The sequence below is a fragment of the Gavialis gangeticus genome, unplaced genomic scaffold (assembly GCF_001723915.1).
Source record: "Gavialis gangeticus isolate Ggan-Ray unplaced genomic scaffold, GavGan_comp1, whole genome shotgun sequence".
In the NCBI taxonomy this organism is placed as follows: domain Eukaryota; kingdom Metazoa; phylum Chordata; order Crocodylia; family Gavialidae; genus Gavialis; species Gavialis gangeticus.
Window position 1 is genome coordinate 63,643,922 of NW_017729022.1, and position 20,395 is coordinate 63,664,316.

Consider the following 20,395-nt stretch of genomic DNA (forward strand, 5'->3'; position numbering starts at 1 on the left):
GGGCAGGCAGGCCGGCGGGTTAGAACGCCCGGCGCGGGCGGGACCACGGCGCCTCGCACCGCCCCGCCCGCAAGCGGAGAGCCGTGGGCCAACGGGCGCGCAGAGAGCGGGAAGGGGGAGGTGGTGAAACGCCGGGACCCAATCAATCCTGAGAACCTGTTTGATGGGAACGTTGAGCAGCCTATGGAAGGGAAGGGAAATGAGGGAGCCGCTCTGGGTTCTTGTGCCAGCTTTTCGGGGAGGGAGACTGAGGAACTGTTTGATGGACATCTGAAGCAGCCTATGCAAGGGAAGGGAGGCGGGAGCAACTTTGGGGTTTAGTGCCCGCTACCTAGGGAGGGAGGCTGAGGAACTGTTTGAGGGCCAGGGAGCGTGGCCTATGAGGGGAGGGGCGCGGAGGGGGCTATAGCCTATCACGTGCTGCCAGGCCGTGAAGTGACGGTCTATACGTGGAAATGGCCAATGAGAGCGGGATGCGGGGCTAAGAGAACGGCAGGACGGCTGCCCTGTAAAATACCTAGGAAAAAAAAAAGAGGCGGGATAAAGAAAGATTGGTGGGCTGTCATAGAAGGCGGAGGCGGGACTGCGGCCAATGGGAAGGGGCTCCGGGGAAGTGGGCGTGGGGAGCGGAGTGACAGCTGGCAGCAGGCCCGAGTTGGCCTCAGGTGCTAGGGGCAGAGCCTCCTTGGCGTGGCAGACCCGCTAAAGGGAGGGGGGAACTCACAGCCGCCCCCGCCTGGCTTACAAGGCCCTGCCCCACGGTCAGACAGGAGCGGATGGAAGCTGATGGTAGAGCTGGTACGATGCTTCAGGCGGGCACGTGGTAGCGGGTTTGCTCTTTTTGTAGCTGGACGCCTATTTTTATGGCCAGAGAATTACTTTGCGCAGGTGCCCCGCCTCCATTTATTGCACGATGCACCCGTCAGTCGTGTGATATACATAATGTGTGGCAGGGGCCCAAGGGGCGCAGGGGCAGCAGGAGCCCACCTGCTCAATCTACAGGCAGACAGGCCCACCCCTCACCCCTGGGGCAGTTGGAAGTGGCAAAGTCCACAGACTGGAGCAGGGGTGGGCAACATGGCAGATCCGGCCAGTAGCTGAGCTCCATTTCCTAGCAACCCCTGCCCCTCCCCCACATTGCTGCAGCTGGTTTCTGTGGAGACCCTAGTAGGGGCCCTGCAGTGACAGTGCAGGGTCAGGGTTTCCATGGAGACCAGCACCAGCAGGGCACCTGGCTGGGCAGGGAGCTGCTCCATGGCCGGGGCAGGGATCTGGTGGCGGTGACTGTGATCCGCCCTGGGCAGGAGGGTGCAGGCACCAGATGGCGGCTCTGCCCTGGCTCCAGACCACTCTGTCACCATGGTAAGATCGCAAGCCCAGCCATGGAGCAGTTCCCTGCCCAGCTGCCCACCCTGCCAGCGGGGCTGGGGCCGGTTTGGGTTCTTCATGGAGACCGGCTGCAGCATAGCAGATGGGCTGCTGGGTAATGGAGTTCACCATGGGCCCGCTCCAGCCCACAGGCCAGACTTTGCCCACCCCTGGACTAGAGTGACCCATTCACTGGGCCTCAGCCACACCCACACTGACAGCAGCATAAAGCAAAGGGAACTTCTTGTGGGTGCCAGGGAGGCTGAAAGGCTGCCATCAGAGTGTTCACACAGCCGAGAAAGGGCAGTCCCCAACAAGGGCACAGGGTGAAACCCATCCTGGTGACAGGTGCGGGTGAGCAGCTGCTTCAGGTCTTTCCCCTCCCTCCCCCACGTTGCTAGCTCCCTGCCCCCTCACATGCACCATGGTGATACCTCAGCCTCCCACCACTGCATGCAGGGAGAAACTTGTTAGGCACAAAAGCATAGGAGTAGCCAGAGGAAGGTAGGAGCTCCTCCCACTAATCATTCACATCAGTAAATGCAATAGCATCCACCCTGCCCCTTGATACAATCCAGCTTTTATGTCTATATTTCGGGGTGCGCTGCCCATTCCGGTTCCCCTGGATCCATTGCATATAGCAAACACCCCAGCCTGGTTCCCAACAGGTTTAGGGGCTGGGGTGGATCCAGGATTTAGCAAAGGGGGGTGCAGGAACAGCCACCCACACTACTTAAATCAAAATACCCCTCCCCTAGTCACTGGTGTGGAGAGACTGCATGATGGGAGTCTCTGGGGATTTTAGCAGGTAAGAATCCCCCTTTCCCTTCCATGCTCAAAGGCATGTCTCCTCCCCTCCTGGCCTGCAGCTACTGCTTTCCCCACTATCTGGGGAGAGCTGAGGCTCCTGTTGTGGCCCCTGTGGCTGTTCCCAGCAGACCCCAGCCTCCCGGCAGCCTGAAAAAAGCAGCAGCGGCAGGTGGTGGAAAGGGGCAAGGGAAAGAAGGGGAGGTTGGGGAAGTGCCTTTGAGCATGGAGGGGAAGCAGGGGCTTCTTATGTGCTTTGGGGATTTCAAAACAGTCCCCAGAAGCTCCCACAGCACAGTCCAGTCCAGTCCAAAAGGGTGGGGTGCAGCCACACCACTACAACTCCTCTGGATCCACCACTGTTAGGGGCTACCTAGGAGGACAGGATACCCAGATCATATGTGAGTTCCCTACACGAAGGCTAGTGTCCCCAACAGTGAGGGGAAAACAGCTGGCTAGAAGTGGAGGAACTTGTGCTTAATTTCAAACCTAGGAGGTTCCTTACGTGCCAAGATTCTCCACAGAGAGAAGAGAAGGTAGCAAAGGGAAGTAAACAAGCCACCCTGTGAACCTTCGGTATGACAAAGCAGAGGCATTTTCCTTAAAATAACATGTATTCATACAAGTATCTTGGTAAAGAAAACAAAATCCTGCAAAACACTAAAAATCAAAAACAGCATTTTACAGCGTTCTCTCAAGTACAATTTAAGAGCCAAATTCAGCTACAATGGAAGCAGACATAACCCGCTGTGCTCCCTTTGGCCCCCATTTTAAAAATAACTTATTCACAATACATTTAAAAAAACAACAGTTGTACCACAAACCTAACCAGACCAACGTCAGAGATTCGTACAGCAGGAGGATTTTTTCATGACTCATTTTAAAGCACTATTGGCTTAAAACAAAAAATGGCTGCTTTGCTTCTGTAGATGGTACAAACCTATGTACCAACATACCACTCACGCGAGACAGTTCAATAATGGGCCCTTATGCTGTTGGCATAGATATATTCCACATATCTGCTTATGTTAGGGATGACCCCAAAACATTTGGGATACAGCACATGATACTGTAAACCCCATTTTTAAAAAGGAGGAAGAGTCTTGGGAGCCTCAGTCCATGGATTTGAGGAGCCCCTTGAAAAAAGAGCAATTGAAACCTCAGCTTGATTGAATGAGGCAGAAATATCAGGGAGCTGAGGGGGGAAGTTGTTTGCTAGGCATCTAGTATCCCCCCATCCCTTTCAGTTGTAGCAGGAACCCAGAACCCAGGAAGCATTTTGAGGAGCTGGAGGTTCATGTGCTCATGAAAAGTTTCTGGGGGTTGGAGGGTAAGAGGTAAGGAGCTGACTAATGATTCTGGGAAGACTGATAGGGAATGAGGTTTCAGTCACAAGGGAAGAGTGGAGCCACTGGAACGGTTGGGTAGCCCATGAGGGACAGGGATTGACAAAAATGAAGATGCCCACAAAGGCTACCTCCAATTAGGTCTCCATGGGTGCTATTGCAATGCAAACAAGGAAAGCACTTGCATGAGGTGGGGAACACATTAAAGGACAGGCTGTGAACTACCTTCCCAGGAAGCAGAGTCCCATGTCCCAACCTGGCACGTCTTCATGAGATCCCACCTGAGCTGCTAGCTCCATGCTGTGCCAGATCCTGGAAAGCCACCAGTCCCTGTTTCCTCTTTCTCCCTGGACCCGTGGCAAGCAGACAGGAGACCTGACAGCTCCGAAGCTCTCTGTGAATCTCAGTCATTCACTGGAGCCTGGACTGCTGGTGGGGATACAGCTGGGGAGCAAGTCCCTTGCAGAGAGGATGGTTCCTCCTCTCCTGGGATGCAGTCTGCAGCCATTTCTGTGCTGTGGCCAGGTGAGGGAGGTGATTCAGCTGCACAGGCCTCTTCACCCTTGGCATCCAATGAGACCTTGGAGGACAGCTGCATGTTGCGGCTCTGGCGTCTGGCTGGCTGGGGTGGAAGGGGAGGTGGCATGGAGGGGGCACGTGTGGGAGTACTTGCTGTGCGGCGAGGCATGGCTTTGGGTCCACTGGGGTTCTCAGCCCCCTGAGGTGGGTTTGCAGGCATTGGTGCTGAGGTGCGAGGCTGTACTTGCGGTGGCAGTCCTGTGGGCCGGGTGGGTGCAGCTCGCTTCCCTGTACAGAGAACAAGGAGGCCAAAGTCAGACCTTGAGCCATCTTTGTTTCCCATCCCCATGCAGCAGATCTGCCCTCTTGGTTTTCCCATCTTGGATCACCCCAGCCTGAAATCACAGCTCCTGGCCATCCCTCCAAGGGGAACAAGGTAGGGTCCAGCTCTGGGATGTATTTGTTTAGTGCCCCACTTCTGTGGCCTCATTAGAGACCCCAGGGCTGCTGCAATACATACAATGATGGGGCTCCCCTGTGGCAGCCCGGGCCAGAGGCAGCAAAGGCAGAGTGGCAGGTTCTTCCTCACACCCATGGGCTGAGCCTTCTGCTCCCATAAGATTGAGAAAGGGGAGAACAGAGAAGCTTAAAGTAATTAAATCCTCACACAACCAATGTCTTTGTTTCAGGAGCTAATTAGGGATTTCTGTGGCCTCAGGTTGCTCCCAAAGGCTGGGGCACAACCCTCTCACTACCCAGCCAGAGAGGCTGGCACTCACCTACCCTAGCTCAGTAACCAACCCTGATTCTACCTCTGGATGGGATAAGATATCCCAAAGTCCTCCAGCTCGTGTTCCTTCCCCACATACCTGGGTCGCAGCCTGAGGGACTGTTCTCACTGCTATCAGCTGCTAGTTTCCCTTTTACTCACAGGGCAAGCACAATCAGTGAGGCAAAGGCAGTTTTGCAACTGAAGAAGGGGTGTTGGCACCACCCAGGCAGTACCCTCGTACCAGCATATCCTGCTGAGGCCCTCACCATGGCTGAGATATCTTCCCCAGCAGAATGGTGACATCAGGCTGATGCTCCATCAGCAGTATGGTGGTGACTGTCACATACCCCAAAGGAGAAGGTACACAGCAGACCAGGTGCATCAAGCAGGGGCTTACCTTTGGGGGCAGGGTCATCACTTCGAGGTGCAGCCAGGGGGGGATTTGCAGCCTCAGGCAATGTTCTGGTCTCCTTTGGGGGTGTCTCAGGGTCATTCCTGCTTTGGAAAAGGTCAAGTCAAGGTCCCTTTCCTCACATCTGTTGGCTATTAGAACCAAGTGCCACAGATAAATGCATCTGCCTGAGACGTGTCTTCTGTACGGCAGATGGGGCTCCCAAGGGCAGCTGGCACCTGGGACCACAAGCCTAGTGTCCGACCATGCCATTAGCTGCACTGGTCTGGATGTACACAGCTACAAGGTAAATGGTTCTAAGCAGGAGGAGGGCTTTGGGGCAGGGGGGATTTTAGATGAAGTTACTGAAGTCAAGTGACTGGACAGGGGACAAGCAAGATGGCCATGCCTCGCTCACTGCTAGTCACTTACGCTTCTCCAGCTGGTAGAGAGGTAGAGCTGGCAGGAAGGGACTCTGATGAAGGCTTCTCTGCTGAAGGGGCTTCAGGGAACTTAATCTCCTCAGGGGGAGTGAACATGCCTGAGACATTGAAATCTATTGCTAAATAAAACAAAACACCACAAATTAACATGCTGAAGAGGCTTCCTTTGCACCAGTTGTCCTCAGGCTGGAGGCAAAGGCACCTCTCAGAGCATGAGGGATTGACCCACAGGTGCCTGGCTCCAGTAGGCTTTGGAGGCCCCCTGTAAGGTCCTCCAGTAGGCCCCTTGACTCCAGTAGGCTTTGGAGCGAGCACTAGTGGAGAACAAACCAGCCTGCAGAGCCAGAGCACCTACCACAGTCACTGCAGATGGGGCTTCCAAGGGGTTTCTCTCTGTCCTTGGCTGCCAGATTCTGAACAGTGCCTCAGATCCCACAGTGTACCCTAGGGATCTCCTAGCCCCCAAGGTGTGGAGTGGGATTCCCACTGTATGCTGTCAGGAATTTGAGGACTAGTGATCTATTGCCTTGCTTTACATGCTTCCTCATGCTCTTGCCTTGTAGTTGCTAGGAGCTGAGGAGGAAAAAGACCTGGACAGAAGTTCCCTCCTGGCCTCTCTGGGTCAGAGTCTCACCCCTTCTCATCTCATACACAGGTGTGCCATATCTGAGCCTGCAGGTTGCTCAGTCAAAACACCTGGCCATGCCTCTGACCTCACTGGCCTTGATCCAAGGAAAACTGGAGTCTGGCCTGCAGTACAGATGGGCCATCCCTTACCCCCAGGGAAGAGACTGTCAGCATTCTGTATCAGGGCTTCCACGACTCCCACCACCTGGATGGAGGACACGGAGGCCAGGTCTAGTTGCAATGGGTCTCTGAGACAGGATGGGAGAGAGAAATAAAAAAAGCCATTAGGAGTGTTGTAAAACAGGAAATGGAGATATACAATTAGTGCAGCTGCTATCCCGCTGGTTTACTGGTCCCTGAAACCAGGATACATGACTGTCTGCCTGCCTTCTAAATATGGTACCTCTTTGGAGAGAAATCCTGGAGGACACTAGGATTAACTCCTTTTATGCTTGCTGTTAGTGAGGAGGGAGGCTCAAAGCAGAAGGCACAGCTGTATGGACCAGTGCCAGGGAGGGAGTGCACTGCCCTTTTATCTCTGGTAGCCTGGATTCAAACTCTGCCTTGTGCCATACATGCTATGAGTGTGCTGGGTCTCAGCCTGTCTTCAGGAAACATTTCCTCCCTTTTGCAAAATGCTGCCATATAGCAGCAGAATTATGGGGTCAGGAAGAGTGTATCACTGGATTAGGTCAGGACTGAGATGAACTGGCTGGCTGACCTGTGTGACAGGGATACTGGAAGGAGGTAGAATAATTTGGGTGGAGCCACACCAGGGTTGAAGGGTATTGGTGGTGTGAATGGTGGCACAAGGTGGGAGGTAGGTGAATTAACTGAATACTGAGGTGCACTGGTACAGCCAGGCAGGGGATACCTAGGAGTGGACTGGCAGTATATGCTTTAGGTTTGGGGAACAGTGCATTAGGGGAGTGGTGTTTAAGACCAATACCATAGGGGCCTGCGTGGACAGTCAGCACTAACAAAACCCTCTTAAAGGAAGTGCTCCAACTGTATTTGCTTGGTCAGCATACACTAGCCAGGGCTTGTGATGAAAACACTCAGGAGTTTTCAGGAGGCAAACACTCAAGTACAATGGTGGAGAGGAGGGTCCCATCCCAGCACAGGTACCCTGGGAAGCCCATGTATTACCCTGTGTTCTGTTGTGACCACAGCAGGTTGGGCCCCAGAACGATGGCAATGTTGCTAGGGCTCATTTTATTCACTTCCTGATGTTCAGCCAGCTTGGCTAAAAACTTGATCAAATACCTGTTGGAAAAAGGAGGCAGTGAACAGCAGGAGACCACAGCCCCTGGGCACCTAGAGAGCTAGCACTCTGCATGGCCACATGGAGATGGGGGAGCTGAGACTTCCTTCTGGGCCTCTCCCCATCAGACAAAGCAGAGCTGGTAGGAGTGTGGAGGGCAGGGCCCGAGTCCCAGATGTACACTTTACACTGCAATGGGGAGGCAAGAATTCCCTCCTTGGTCCCTCTCCTGCAGTGAGGAGCAGAAGGCACAGTGAAGGCTGGTCCCCCTTGTCTAAGGGATTTGTTTTGTGAACACCCCTGCCTAAGATTTCCTGTCCTGGTCTATTGCTGCTTGAGAGTTATGCAGGAGTCATGGTCTGGGTGTTTTGGGAGGGGACCATTCTCTGCCTGTAGTACTCCCACAGCCTGGGTGGTGGGCATAGTACAAGGCCAAGATGCACTGATCCCTGTGCCAGACCTCAAGTTGTTGTAGCTGTCCTGCGGGAGCCGGCTGCAGGTGTCTCGGAGGCTCTGCACACGCTCCTCAGGCTCCTTGAAGCTGAAACAGAGGAGAGGGGAAAGGAGACAGTTTGTCTTGTATTTTGCATGGAAGGAGGAGGAAGGTAACAGAGGAAGAGAGGTGAAAGCTCCCAACCCTTCCCCATGTTGAGGCAGGCTGAAGCATGGGTGTTGGACTTGCTGGGAGGAGAGGGCCAAATGTTATGACAAAGGAGGGCCTGTAGGTTGGATACAAATCCAGGACAGTACCCTCCCCCTCACCCAAATGGACTGCCCACAGATGCCAGCAGAGGAACAGTGCAGGGATCAAAGGGGAGACTATCAGCTTTGCACTCGTTCCTTTCCCTGTTCTTGTGATTCTCCCCTGGACTTTCCTTTATTTTTAATTTGGATAGCACCTCTCAGGCTCAACCCAGCATGCTCCAGTCCCACCCTCATCCCACCCCCTGCAGTAACAGCTATTGAACAGTTGTGTGCTGATACTGGAGTCACTGCTGGGCTGATCCACCAGTCAGGATAACAGAGGGACATGAAGTTCATCTCTGAAACCATCTCAGGTAGCTGGAACACTCAATCAGAGGCCACTGCATGGCTAATGCTCAGTCCACAGTTGGATGCTATCTCTGGAGCTAGTAACATTTATTGCTATAGCTTGACTTAGGACATCTGCATCACCGGCTTCCACTTACAAAGCTACATTCAGCCAGTTGTCATAGAGGTCAAAGGTCATCAGGGGCTGGGGCAGCTCTCGCAAGTAGGATTTTAGTGCACCTGAGAAGGAAGCAAATTGATGTGTTTTAGAAACAAGGTACTCGGCTCCACCCACTGCATCCAGCTGGTGCCACAGCTGGTCCCCAGCACCCCTACCCTCTCCAGAACCTCCAGTACAGACCAGCAACAGCATGTGGGTCTGAGTAGAATTCCTCTAGGGCACTGGAGCCACTGGCCAGGCTGCACTTCAGCTTCCTTAGCATGGAGGCCCCTGCTGCCAACCTGAAGAGCCCCTAGAAGGAAGAGAGAGGAGAGAGAAATTATAGGAGGATGGACTGTGATTTTTATGGTTGGGCAGGGGTGGGACAGCAAGTGGCACCTACCTCCTCCTTCATGCCAGATGCCAGCAGCATCATGACACAGGCTTCAATGGGGAGCGCGATCTCCCGACCCAAACTCCTCAAGTGCTCCTCCAAGGGCTCCCCATAATACTTTGATACAGGGGTATTCAAAGGGACCGGGGACTCTGGAAAAAGAGGTGGGAGATCAGGAGATAATACAGGCTAAGCCCTCACAGGGAAGTGAGTGAGGCAACATCTTTCCCCTATGATTTCATAGACATTAGATATTAGGGCTGGAAGGGACCTCAGAAGATCATCGAGTTCAGCCCCCAGCCTGAAGGGCAGGAAGTCAGTTGGGGTCATAGGATCCCAGCAAGATAAGCATGAGTCCAAGCCCAAGTGTTTAGGGTTAGTGGGCTGCATGTTTAGACAGCCAAGCAGTGACTGAATGAACTGAGAGCTGTCAGCCTCTTTCCTCACAGGATAGGGGACCACATCATAACACCCCTGTCACCACAACCCGCTCTCTCTTGCCAGCCATCCCAGCAAAGGGGCTGAGCCCCCCTCACTCCTAGCTTTGGCCTTTCCAGGTGAGGCTTGGGGTACATTGGCAGGGGGCAGTCCACATGCAAATCTCACCTGCCTGCTCCTGGCACTGTATCTACATTGTTCACCAAAGCCCAACTTCAAGGTGATGGAGAGACCCATAAGCAGCAGTGAAGAGACCCATCCCTTTCTGGTTACATCCTCTGGGCAATCAGCTGGACTTCCACCCTCCAAGCCCAGCTGCCCCCCGTTCCACCCAAATCAACGTGGACAGCTCTGCTTTTACCTATCTGACCGTGGGTTTCCCTCAGCTCTGCCAAGGCGGCGTCCAGTGATGCAAGAGACGTCTGGTGGTACTGAGCTTGGATTTCTAGCAGCTGTCAGAGCAGATGACATGCAAACACAGCTTTACTCTTCAGAGCATCTCCCACAGAAACCCTGGCTCCAAGAGTTGTCACTGAGAATGATGCTTTCAGACAAGATATGAAAGGAAAGCAGAGTGGGAGGTGGCAGAGAGATACAGAAGACTTTTCCTAAAGAGGTAGGATGACGGAGGGTGGGGGATAGACAAGGATATAAAGATGAGGCCAGTACCACATAGCAAACCCAAGACATTTTTATGCAATAGGAAGGAACTGAGGAAGGGACCTGCATGGAACAGAGAGGCTTACTTTGATGAAGTAGTTAGCATAATTGTCCTCCTTGGTGGAGAAGTGATATAGGTCAGCCATGTACTCATCCTGGGAAAAGAAAGTCAGTAGATGTCAACCTTCATCCTCATCACTCCCAAAAAGAAAGACAATGCTTCTGTGGCGGCACCTACAGCAGCCCTCATTAATGCCAGTGCTCACCCATATAGGGTGCTCCTACAGTTAGGTCATAAGAACTGCCATATGGGGTCAGACCAAAGGTCCATCCAGCCCAGTATCTTGTCCTAACAGTGACCACTAGCAGGTGCTTTAAAGAGCATAATAAACAAGGCATCTGTAGAGTGATCTATCCTTTGTCAGACCCTCTTCATCACCGGCAGTAGGTTATATTTATCTAGTCCCTATTCTACAGACCTCCACTACATCCTGACACCAAGTTCCACAAGTTAATTAAGTGTTATGCAAGAAAAAAAAATACATTTTGTTTGTTTTAAGTCTGCTGCTTGATCATTTCATTGGAGATCCCTTAGTTTTTGTGTTATGAGATGTGACAAATAATACCTCCCTCTCTATTTTTTCTAGACCACTCACAATCCCAGACCTCTGTCATATCCCTTCTCTCATTCAAGCTGAAGAGCCCCAGCCTTTCCAGCCTCTTGTTGAATAGAATATATTCCATAATCCTGGCCAAAAGACAGGACTGTATCGAGAAAGACAGCAGATGAAACAAACTGGGAGACAGACCTATTAAAAGTTTCTGTGTAAATTAAAAGAGGAAAGAGCTGCAAGGGTGATATCCCATTGGTTATCCACTATGACCAAATCAAGAGGATGAGGTAACTTCCAAATAAATAACGGAAGTATCCAAATCAGGCCCTAATGCAGTGGTTCTCAACATTTTTAACTTGAGGCACTCCTTGTTAGACTCAAAGTACCCCTTGGAAAATGCTAATTCATCATTTTTCACTCATGTTTTTGAGTGCAGAAAAATAATAGAGCAGTTTTTCTGTTGCAAAGAACTTAGAAATCCCACAACAGGTCAGAATGTTTTAGATACTATGAATTCCTATTTTAAATCTGTGCATTCATCTTGTGAATATGTTTGCACACCTAAACAGTGCTAACATTACATGGTACCCCAGGGAAGCTTTGAAAGCGTCTTATGGCACTGCGGGTTGTGCTGCTGGCCCCTGGTTAAGAATCACTGCCCTAGTGTTCATGCGAGATTTAATTACCCTGATATCTGCTGTGATGGCAATACACCAGTGCACAGACAGCCCCCAACGAGTGTGTGTATTGTGTTGCAAACAATTTTTTGGTACAGGTGGAAGAGAAACCAACTAGGGGAGAAACTCTTCTCAATATGCTGCTTACTTATAGGCAAGAACTGGTTAAGAAGCTGAAGGTGGAAGGCAACTGTGTGTGACAAGAATCATGAATTAACATAGTGCATGATGCTAAGGAGCGGAAGGAAGAAGTATAATAAAAACATTGGACTTGAGAAAAGCAGACTTTGATAAGCCCAGGGATATAGCAGGCAGAATCCCATGAGAGGCAAGTGTGAGGGGAAAAGCCGAGCTGGTTATACCTTAAAGAGACAAAGGCACAAGACCAGGCTATTCTTCTATGAACATAAGATAGGAAGTGCAGCAAGAGACTGGCTTGGTTAAAGTATGAGCTCTTCAGTTGCCTGAAACTTAAAAAAAAAAAAAAACTCTGAAAAAGTGGAAACTTGGCCACAGTACTAAAGATGATATGAGTATAGTAAAGAAACGTGTGGAAAAAAACCCAGGAAGACCAAGGTGGCCCAAATTGATGGTCAGCAAGAAAAGGATATAAAAGGCAACAAAAAGCACTATATCAGTATGTCTGAAGAAAGAGGAAGACCATGGAAAATGGAGGTCCCTTGCTGAAGGGGGAAGGGAAACTGATGTGGCTGAGGGCTGAAGTGTTTAATGTCTTTTTACTTCAATCTTCATAAAAAGATGATAAGCAGAGTTAGCAGCAGGGGTTAATCATCCTTTAGTAGGAAAAGAACAGATTAGAGGTTAGTCTGAGCTTACTTAGACAAGCTGGATTTTTAAATAAGCAAGGCCAGATGAGATTCACCCTAGAGTGCTCAAGGAATTGACGGGTAATTGCCCAGACATTGGCTATCGTCTGTGAGAACTGACAGATGTCAGGTAAGGTCCCTCCCAAACTAAAAAAGGGAAAATATAGTGAAAAAGGGGATGGTGGGGAGAGGGGAAGAGAACCCAGGGAATTACAGATGAGACCAGCCAATGTAATATTAAATACCAGAAAAGATACTGGAACATATCAAAGAATCTATTTCTAAGCAGAAATAGATAAGGATAAGAAAAAGCAATAAAGAGCAGCCAGTGTTATAGGTTTGCCAAGAGCAAAGAATAAGCTGCTTCTTTTATAAGTGGATGGCCTTTATGTATGGAGGGAAAGCTGTGAATGTGACATGATCTGATTTTATCCAGGCTTTTGACCCTGCCTCTTACTATACTCTCCTAAGTAAGGGAAGGAAGTCTGGTCTAGATGAAACTGCTACAAGGTGGGCACTTTATTGGTTCAATAACTATGTCTCAGTGTCTAACTGGGAGGAGGTATCAAGTGGGGTCCCTCCCAGGGGTTGGTTCTAGATTCAGTATTGTTCAATATTTTCATTAATGACTTGAAGGGTGGAACCAAGTGTATACTTCATAAATCTGCAGATGATGCTAAGTTTGGCGGGGTGGCAGTCACTTTGGAGGACAGCATTAAAATTCAAAACAACCTTGATAAATTGGAAAAATGGTTTGAAATAAATCAGTTGAAATTCAATAAAGACAAATGCAAAATACCATATTTCGGACAGAATGATCAAAAGCACAGATACAAATCGAATGGTTTGGCTAGGCTACAGTACTACAGATGTTGACAGGGAGTTATAGCGGACCAAAAATTGAATGAGTCAACAGTGCAATACCATTGGAAAAACCGAATAATGCACTGGGATGCATTAACAGGACCGTTGCGTACAAGGCAAGGAAGGTGATTATTCCACTCTATTCAACACTGGTGAGACCTCACTTGAATACTATGTCCTGCTTTTGGGCACTGTACTTCAAAACAGACACAGAAAAAGTGAAAAGAACCCAGAAAGAAATAAAAATTATTAGAGATTTAGAAAACATGATGTGAGAGGATAGGTTGGAAGAACTGGGATTATTTAGTCTACGGAAAAAAGACCGAAGGGGACTATGGATAACAGTCTTTAAATACAAAAATGGTGGTTATTTAGATGATGGCAATCTATTGCTCTCTGTGCTTGCAGGAGACAACACGAAGTAATGGGCTTAAATTACAACAAAAGAAACTTAGGCTGGATACTAAGGAAAACTTTCTAACTATGAGGGTGTAACTTAAGCACCAGAACAGCCTAAAGAGGTTGCAGAATCTCCATCACTAGAAGTTTTTAAGTGCAGGTTAGACAAACATCTGCCTGGGATGGTTTAGGCGGGCATGTTCCTACCTTGAATAGGGGGATGGATTATATAACCTTGAGGTCCCTTCTATTTTTCCTTGGTTCTATATATCTCTCTGTGGCAGTCACTCCAGAGATTTTACTAGTGAGTAAGGCTTTCACTGGTCAGGCTGCTTAAAGACCAATTTTTTCACTCCATGGAGTGGTTGGCTTCTGGGAACTTCCAGCACACAATAGCTGAAGATAAATGTGACCCCAGCCCTGAAGACCTTTCTCCATTTTTGGCTCATCTTGTCTTTCTCCAAACTGAGGAGGGAGGCTGCCCACTCACTTTGCATTGCTCCACCCTCCTTTTCACCTCCTCTTCTTCCTCCCTCAGGTTTTCCAGTTTGATGGCTGCAGATGATGCTCCAGGGCCAGTAGCAACCCCAGCACTGTTACTGGAGTTCTTGACAGCTTGATTCAACCTTTGGGTTACAAAAGAATAGTCTGATTAACCACCTGGGTTAACATGAGCAGAGGAGGGCTGCCAGGGTGTTCAGGGGAATGGAGAGCCTGTCTTATGAGAGGAGACTGGAAGAACATGGCTTGGTTTGTTTGGAAACAAGGGCTGAGCAGGGTTATGATTGCTGTCTATAACTGTATCAGGGAGCATTTTCCTTCAGCTTAAGGGCAATGCTGGCACAAGAACCAAGGGCTATGAACTGGCCATGAATGCATTTAAGCTGGAAATTAGAAGGAGATTTCTAACCACCAGAGGAGCTATGTGCTGGAACAGCCTCCCAATAGGAGCACGGGAGTCCAACAGGCCTGCTGCTTCTAAGATGGAGCTGCATTCGCTTATGAAGGGATAACACAATGATGCGTCATCCACAGTATCAGGGGCCTGGACTCAATGACTCAAGGAGTGCACTCAAGCCCATGGTTCCTATTTAACATGAAGGGCACCAGCCCCTTAAATGAAAGCATGAAACATCCCTCCCTGTCCCTTGTCCAAGTCAGGAACAGTGTGCAAAGAATATTGGGAAACACGTGATCCCAGGAGTCACAAAGCTCTGGATGCTCTTAGAGCAGTTGCTTGTGGGCTGTACTTTGCACTCCTGCTCCAGACAAGGAATTGGTCATTCAGAGCTAGGAAGAGTGTGAGCATAGACAGTGTCAGCACCACCCTGGGACCAGGCCCTGCACTGGGGGGATGTGGGCTAACAGGCAAGTTGACCAACACTCAGTCATCATGTTAACAGTTATTGCTTACTGTGCTGCCCTAAGCCTCTGCCTGTTTTGCCTGAATAGTTGATTTGAGCGTGCGTTTACCAGAAAGAGCCTGCACGAATGCGTGGAGCATTCTTGCCTGCCAGTGACTTAACCACTCTGAGCTTTCAGGGAGAAGCTCCCTCCCCTCCCCTGCCCTGCACCTGTCAGTGCCCATTCTTAGGAAGCAATCATCTGAATCTCAAAGTACATCACCCTATCTGGCTGCAGCAGTTGCTCCCTCTCCACTCCCACTCTTCCCCTGCTCTTCCTTAGTACCTGCTCTTGATGGAGTTCCAGTCTGAGATCAGCTTCTGAAGGGTCTTCTTGCGTTTCAGGATAACAGGCAGTTCCTCCTGGGAGAGATTGGGGTGAGATTTAATCACAGATCCTGCCTGTGGGCCTGGAACAGCTGTTTATGCTACATGAAGCAAGGTGGGAGTGAGAGAGCAGTTCCAGAGAGGATGAGCAGGCAGGGGAGATAGAATGAGTGAGAAAGGGTGGGAACACAAAGATAAGATAGAGAACGAAGGAGAGAGGCCAGGGCTACCTCGCTCAGTTTGTTCAGGGGCTGTAGGACCTCTCTCTCCAAGGCGATTTCAAACTCAGCCAGGACTTTGGCCAGATTGCTCTGTATGAAACAACTCATCTCTAGAGCTTTCCTGCAGGGATGGAGAGGAGAGAGAATCACTGCAGGCCCAAGTGACCTCTCCCCTACACCCATGTCCCCACTTCCAGGGGTACTTCACTGGGGAGGCAGACAGCGATGATCTCTAAAGTAGTTCTCAGCTCCTGCTGCACTTGGAGGTCCTGAACACAAATCCTAACACTGGTGCTGGGGGAGCTAGGTGGATGACCCCTATCACCAGCATGTTGGCAGGTAGATCCTGGCAGCAGGCACCCCAGGATTGGGGCCGTGGAGTGTACATAATTTGGGTTCTATGGAGAGCCCTTTTTCAGGGCTCCTTAGCTCCTCTTCTCCAGGCACTTACCCCATGCTGGAATCACTGTCTAGTTCTTTGAAGCTCTCAGCCATTGTGACGGACAGAGCCATCAGAGGCAGTTTCTTCTGCACAGAGCCAAGGAAAAAGAGAAGAGAGGGAGACAATGAGTAGACTTGTCTGGGCTTGAAGACCTGGATTTGAATTCCATTTCCAGTATGGGCAGGGAAAGCCATAGGATGGGCAGGGAGGCACTTACCACCCGTTTGTCCACCTCTGAGCCACTCTGTCCCTGCAGACATGCCTGGAGCCTCTTGGACACATTGTGTGCTGCCTTCTTGGCTGGCTCAATTCTCTGCTCAATCTAGAGGGAAAGGGGGAGGACAGGATGTGGGCAGGACTGGGGGAATCCCTTCTCCTGCCAGCTAGAAACCCCTCCTCTCACCTCATTCTGGCCTAGTCACAGGGACTCCTCCTTGACTTGCTGGGGTTGTCTAGCTGAGACAGTGGCTCTGCTTTAGGGGAACAGAACCTCCCCCTTCTCCCAGCATGCAGGGACCTGGTGTAATGCCCTGTATCTGCTGACATCCCATCACATCCCTCAGTGGTCAACCCCTTGTGGTCATCTATTGTTTTTCCTGTGTATGTAGTTTGTTCCTCACTCAAACCACATGCTATAGTGCATCTGTAGGGGAGCAGGTTGAGCAAAGCAAATGGCAAGTGCCCCCCAATTTGCTGTGGGAGGCACAGCCTTGTGCCCAGAAGTATATGTGGGGGGGGACTGGGGCACTAAGAATGAACCCGTGGAGTTCATGCTGGATGGGCTGCTGCACCAGCATGCAACAAGCCCATTCCTCAGCTATAGCAGCCAAACTCTCACTGCTCCAGTAAGTTCTGTAGCTGTAGTAGCTCCAAGGGCAGGTAAGATTCTGCTCCCCCTGCCCTCCTACTCCCCAGTGGTCAGTATATCCCTGCCCACTCCCCCCAGGTTATGAAATACCTTGCTACACCACCTCTGTCACCTACATTATGGTTGTAGCACACTTGTGTCATGGCCTTATTCTCGTCCTGACTGGTTTGGCGTGCATAGCCTGGATGTAGGTTCCTAAAACATGGCTATAACGCATTTACGGACAAAAGCAGGCCATGTGCTAATGTGATTGGAACATGCTGTAACTGAGTCCTCCAACACAACTGTTGCTGCACCACAGACCTCAAAGCGTCGCTGGTACAGCACAGCCCACAAAAGAATGAGTGCCTGAGACCAGCTCTCTCCACTGAATGGGACCATGGTATAGTCAGCCAGAAACCCTCATCCCTGTACCCTGGCCGTGGAGAAACCTAAGGTGCTTGTCCCAGGGCTATTGCCATTGTACCCAGGCATCATTCCAGGATGCAGAAAAACCCAGGCCAAGGCTGCCCTGTGACCTAGGTATTAATGCTACACGAGCACATGGCCCGTCCCACATACACACAGGCACAGGCATGTACAAGCCTGTGGGCCAAATCCACACCTTACCTGCAGCAAGTCATCAGTCAAAAGCTCAGTTGCTTCTTGGCTTCTGAGGAAGGAGTGGGAGAGACAGACATATCAGCACAGGCGGAAGTATCAGCACATACTGCAACCTCTACTCTGCTGCCTTGGGAAAGCAGGCACTTGACCGCCACCTGTCCTGTCTGCTCACAGGGATAGAGGGCAGAGGGTGGGTCCTGGATCATCACATCTAAGGCTCTCAGGAGGCTTTCAAGAGAAGCTTACAGGTGAAGAGGATGTGAGGAACAGGAAAGGCGCCCTGCCTGTCAGGTTATTCTCCTCAACACATTCAGGGAGAGCAGATAGCACAGCAATCGCTTGGGCAGTGAGGGCATGCTCCAGCATCTTCACAGATGAGCATAGGATGTAGGCCAGGGGTGAGCAAAATGCGGCGCAGGGGCCAGATGCAGCCTGCCAGGCCATTCTATCCGGCCCGCGGGGCCCCTAAAAAATTTAGAAAATTAATATTTATCTGCCCCTGGCTGCCTGTCATTTGGCTATCGATGGCTTGCCAAAACTCAGTAAGCAGCCCGCTGCCCAAAATAATTGTCCACCTCTAATGTAGGCCAAGATCTTCAGAAATGACTAGTGAGTCTGGGACCCACCTTAACATGCCTTAACAGTCCCAATTATCAGAAAGTGCCAGGCACCCACCCTCTGACAAGGAGAGGCGCTTTAAATCAGAAAATGCCAGTTCTGCTGGCTCCAAAACATTTCATTCAAAGCATCTGGGGTTTGGCAAGTCTCCTGATCCATTGGTCTTAGCTGCAGCCTCTGGGGAGCTGCCTGCAATAGCTCGGTGTGGCAGAGCTCAAGAATATCCATTTCATGGAGCAGCCACAGAGTGCCAGGAGTTTCCAGTTTGCTGGAAATTTGGAGATAGTTTGGTTTTGGTCCAACTCAGTTTAAACCAGAAGCAAATTTCAGCCAGAGAAAGATCCCTAGGACTGGGATAGTCTCCTGTTTGGCTGTCTGCTGTCACTGGTCGCTTGGAAAAAATCTCGGCCTTTGTATTCTGCCCGTTCCCTTCCCACCAGGGCTGCAGCTTGAGCTGGCCCATTTCGGAGACTGCACCCAGACTGAATGCCATTGAAGAGGCGCAACCACAGGCAGCCGGGGGTGGCAAGGCTTGAGGAAGGCTGAGTCAGATGGGATTACAAAGCAGGCCACAGAAAAGAGGCTCTGAAGTCAAGCAGTGCCATAGCAGAAGAGAGCCATTGAAGCCACACCTGTTGTCAGTCAAAAGTGTACCTGAGCAAAGCTGAGGCATGTTGGGGGTGGCCTTGGCCATGGTGACAGATAGACACATCTCTGGAGCTGTAGCAAGAGACCCTAAGTGCTCTCCTGCCTTGCACCAGCAAGCCTCTTGTATTGGGAGAAATCCAGGGAGGCTGTTGCTTTGAGGGAAAGGAAGGTGAGGCTATGGCAGTGTGAAGGAGATGGTTGCCTGCCCTTGGGTGAACAAGGAGACAAGTTTGGGCTGATCTCAGCCTCTTGGCATGAAAGTGTGCATGTGTGTGCACAAGCAAATGTGTGTGTGCGTGTGCAGAGAGCAAAAGAGAACCGAGAAGAGAGGGCCCAAAATTTAATTTCTGGTTTTTGCAAGGGGAGAGCTTTGGAAACTGGAACAATTTGGTGAAGTGGGGGAAAAAACCCAACAAACCAACACAGCAGAGACAGGACCAGAAAAATCCTCTGAGGGGGAAAGGGAAAGGAGCCCTTCCTTTGTCACAGGCACTTCCCAAAAGCTTAAGGAAGCAAGGGGAAGCTCCCTCCGCCTCTCATATGGGATTCAACTTCTGCTCTGGGCCCTCTCCACCCCGGAAGGGAGAGTAGCAGTGGGAGTGGATGCTCCTTCATTATTACTCCTCTTCCTGGGGTCCCTCCCTCTCTCTTGCTGGTAGAGTCGGGGAACTTCCCTCTGCAGCACCCCATCCCTGCATCACAGTTGCTGCCCCCTCTTATCTCCCCCACAGGAAGGGTTAAGCTTCAGCAGGGCTTTCCCTTCACAGCCCATCCAGCCCAGCGCTGCAAGCTACCCTGGTATGCTGCGATGGCAGCCGCATCATGGAAGCTGAGGGCCTGGGTGCATCAGAGGGCAGCACCACATGTGCCGCAGAATCTCTGCTGATCAGGGTCCAGCAGGTCGAGGACAGCTGGGCAGCACTGCTCCACCCCCTCAGCTTCCTGAAGGACCATGAGGAGCTGCTCACAGGTGGTTTGGTGCATTTTCTGCCCTCCCCGATCACCCCGTCTGCCCTGGGGCAGCACTGGTTCTAGGGCAGCTTTAGCAGGACCCCCAGGATCCCCTTCCCCAGCCCTCCACTATCCCCTCAGCCTGGCATGCCCCCGGCCCACAACCTCCAGGAGGCTGGGACTTTGCACAGTGCTCTCCTGCACGGCGTCTTGGCCTTCCCTCTGCCCCAAGCCTGAGAGCTGGCAGGACGTCGCCACTTTTGGGAGACAGCGCAAAACTGGGTCCTTACCGTCCCGCAAGGCCAGGATAGGTGAGCTGCTGCCGCATCCGGTGAAACTGCCTCTTCATCATCTTGGGAGATGGGAACGGGGCTGTGCCACCACAGCCACCGCTGCGACTGCGGCCACGCTCAGCGCCTCCCGCTTAGCACCCACCAGCTGCGCTCGGCGTGGTCAGAGATGGGGGCTCCCCTGCCTCTTCCTCTGCTAGACTCCACTGCCCCTCACACACAACTTTCCTCTCTCTTTCCCTCTGGTCTCTCCCCACCCTGTTTTCTCTCCTTCCTTCTCTTGCCTCCTCGCTCAGGGCTTCAGGCTCCCGCCCTCTCCCCTCTTCCGTTTCCCGCACCCTCCTCTTCTCAGAGGCGTCCTGCTCCTTCTCCTCCTCTGTTGCCTCCTCTGTTCGTCTCTCTATTTCCTTCCTTATCTGGCT

At 51.2% G+C, this 20,395-nt stretch overlaps 1 protein-coding gene across 3 annotated transcripts; it reads right to left on the minus strand.

Annotated features, from left to right (window-relative positions):
* Positions 1 to 2,776: 2,776 nt before the first annotated feature.
* SH3BP1 (SH3 domain binding protein 1) lies at positions 2,777 to 20,374 on the minus strand. 3 transcript variants are annotated; one of them, XM_019515247.1, is made up of 18 exons: positions 19,974 to 20,374; positions 17,473 to 17,515; positions 16,213 to 16,317; positions 16,005 to 16,081; positions 15,563 to 15,674; positions 15,292 to 15,368; positions 14,093 to 14,228; positions 10,308 to 10,376; positions 9,923 to 10,013; positions 9,133 to 9,275; positions 8,931 to 9,042; positions 8,728 to 8,809; positions 7,998 to 8,078; positions 7,423 to 7,539; positions 6,424 to 6,521; positions 5,636 to 5,765; positions 5,210 to 5,307; positions 2,777 to 4,340 (listed from the first exon to the last, which is right to left on the minus strand). In XM_019515247.1, exons 1-18 carry the CDS (start codon positions 20,033 to 20,035, stop codon positions 3,925 to 3,927), a joined length of 2,049 nt encoding a protein of 682 aa, XP_019370792.1. In that variant the 5' UTR covers positions 20,036 to 20,374; the 3' UTR covers positions 2,777 to 3,924. The 3 variants fall into 3 exon arrangements, with proteins under 3 accessions (XP_019370792.1, XP_019370793.1, XP_019370791.1); XM_019515248.1 differs by having other exon boundaries at positions 2,777 to 4,328; positions 5,210 to 5,310; XM_019515246.1 differs by having other exon boundaries at positions 5,210 to 5,310.
* Positions 20,375 to 20,395: the final 21 nt, after the last annotated feature.

Excerpts from the sequence above, each read along its gene's own strand:
- SH3BP1 (XM_019515246.1), bottom strand. The coding sequence starts at position 20,035 with ATGATGAAGAGGCAGTTTCACCGGATGCGGCAGCAGCTCACCTATCCT. Across the intron at positions 8,079-8,727 it reads AACTGGCTGAATGTAGCTTT|CTTCAAGGAGCCTGAGGAGC; the intron begins GTAAGTGGAAGC and ends CCTCTGTTTCAG. Across the intron at positions 5,766-6,423 it reads TGACAGTCTCTTCCCTGGGG|CAATAGATTTCAATGTCTCA; the intron begins GTAAGGGATGGC and ends TGTTTTATTTAG.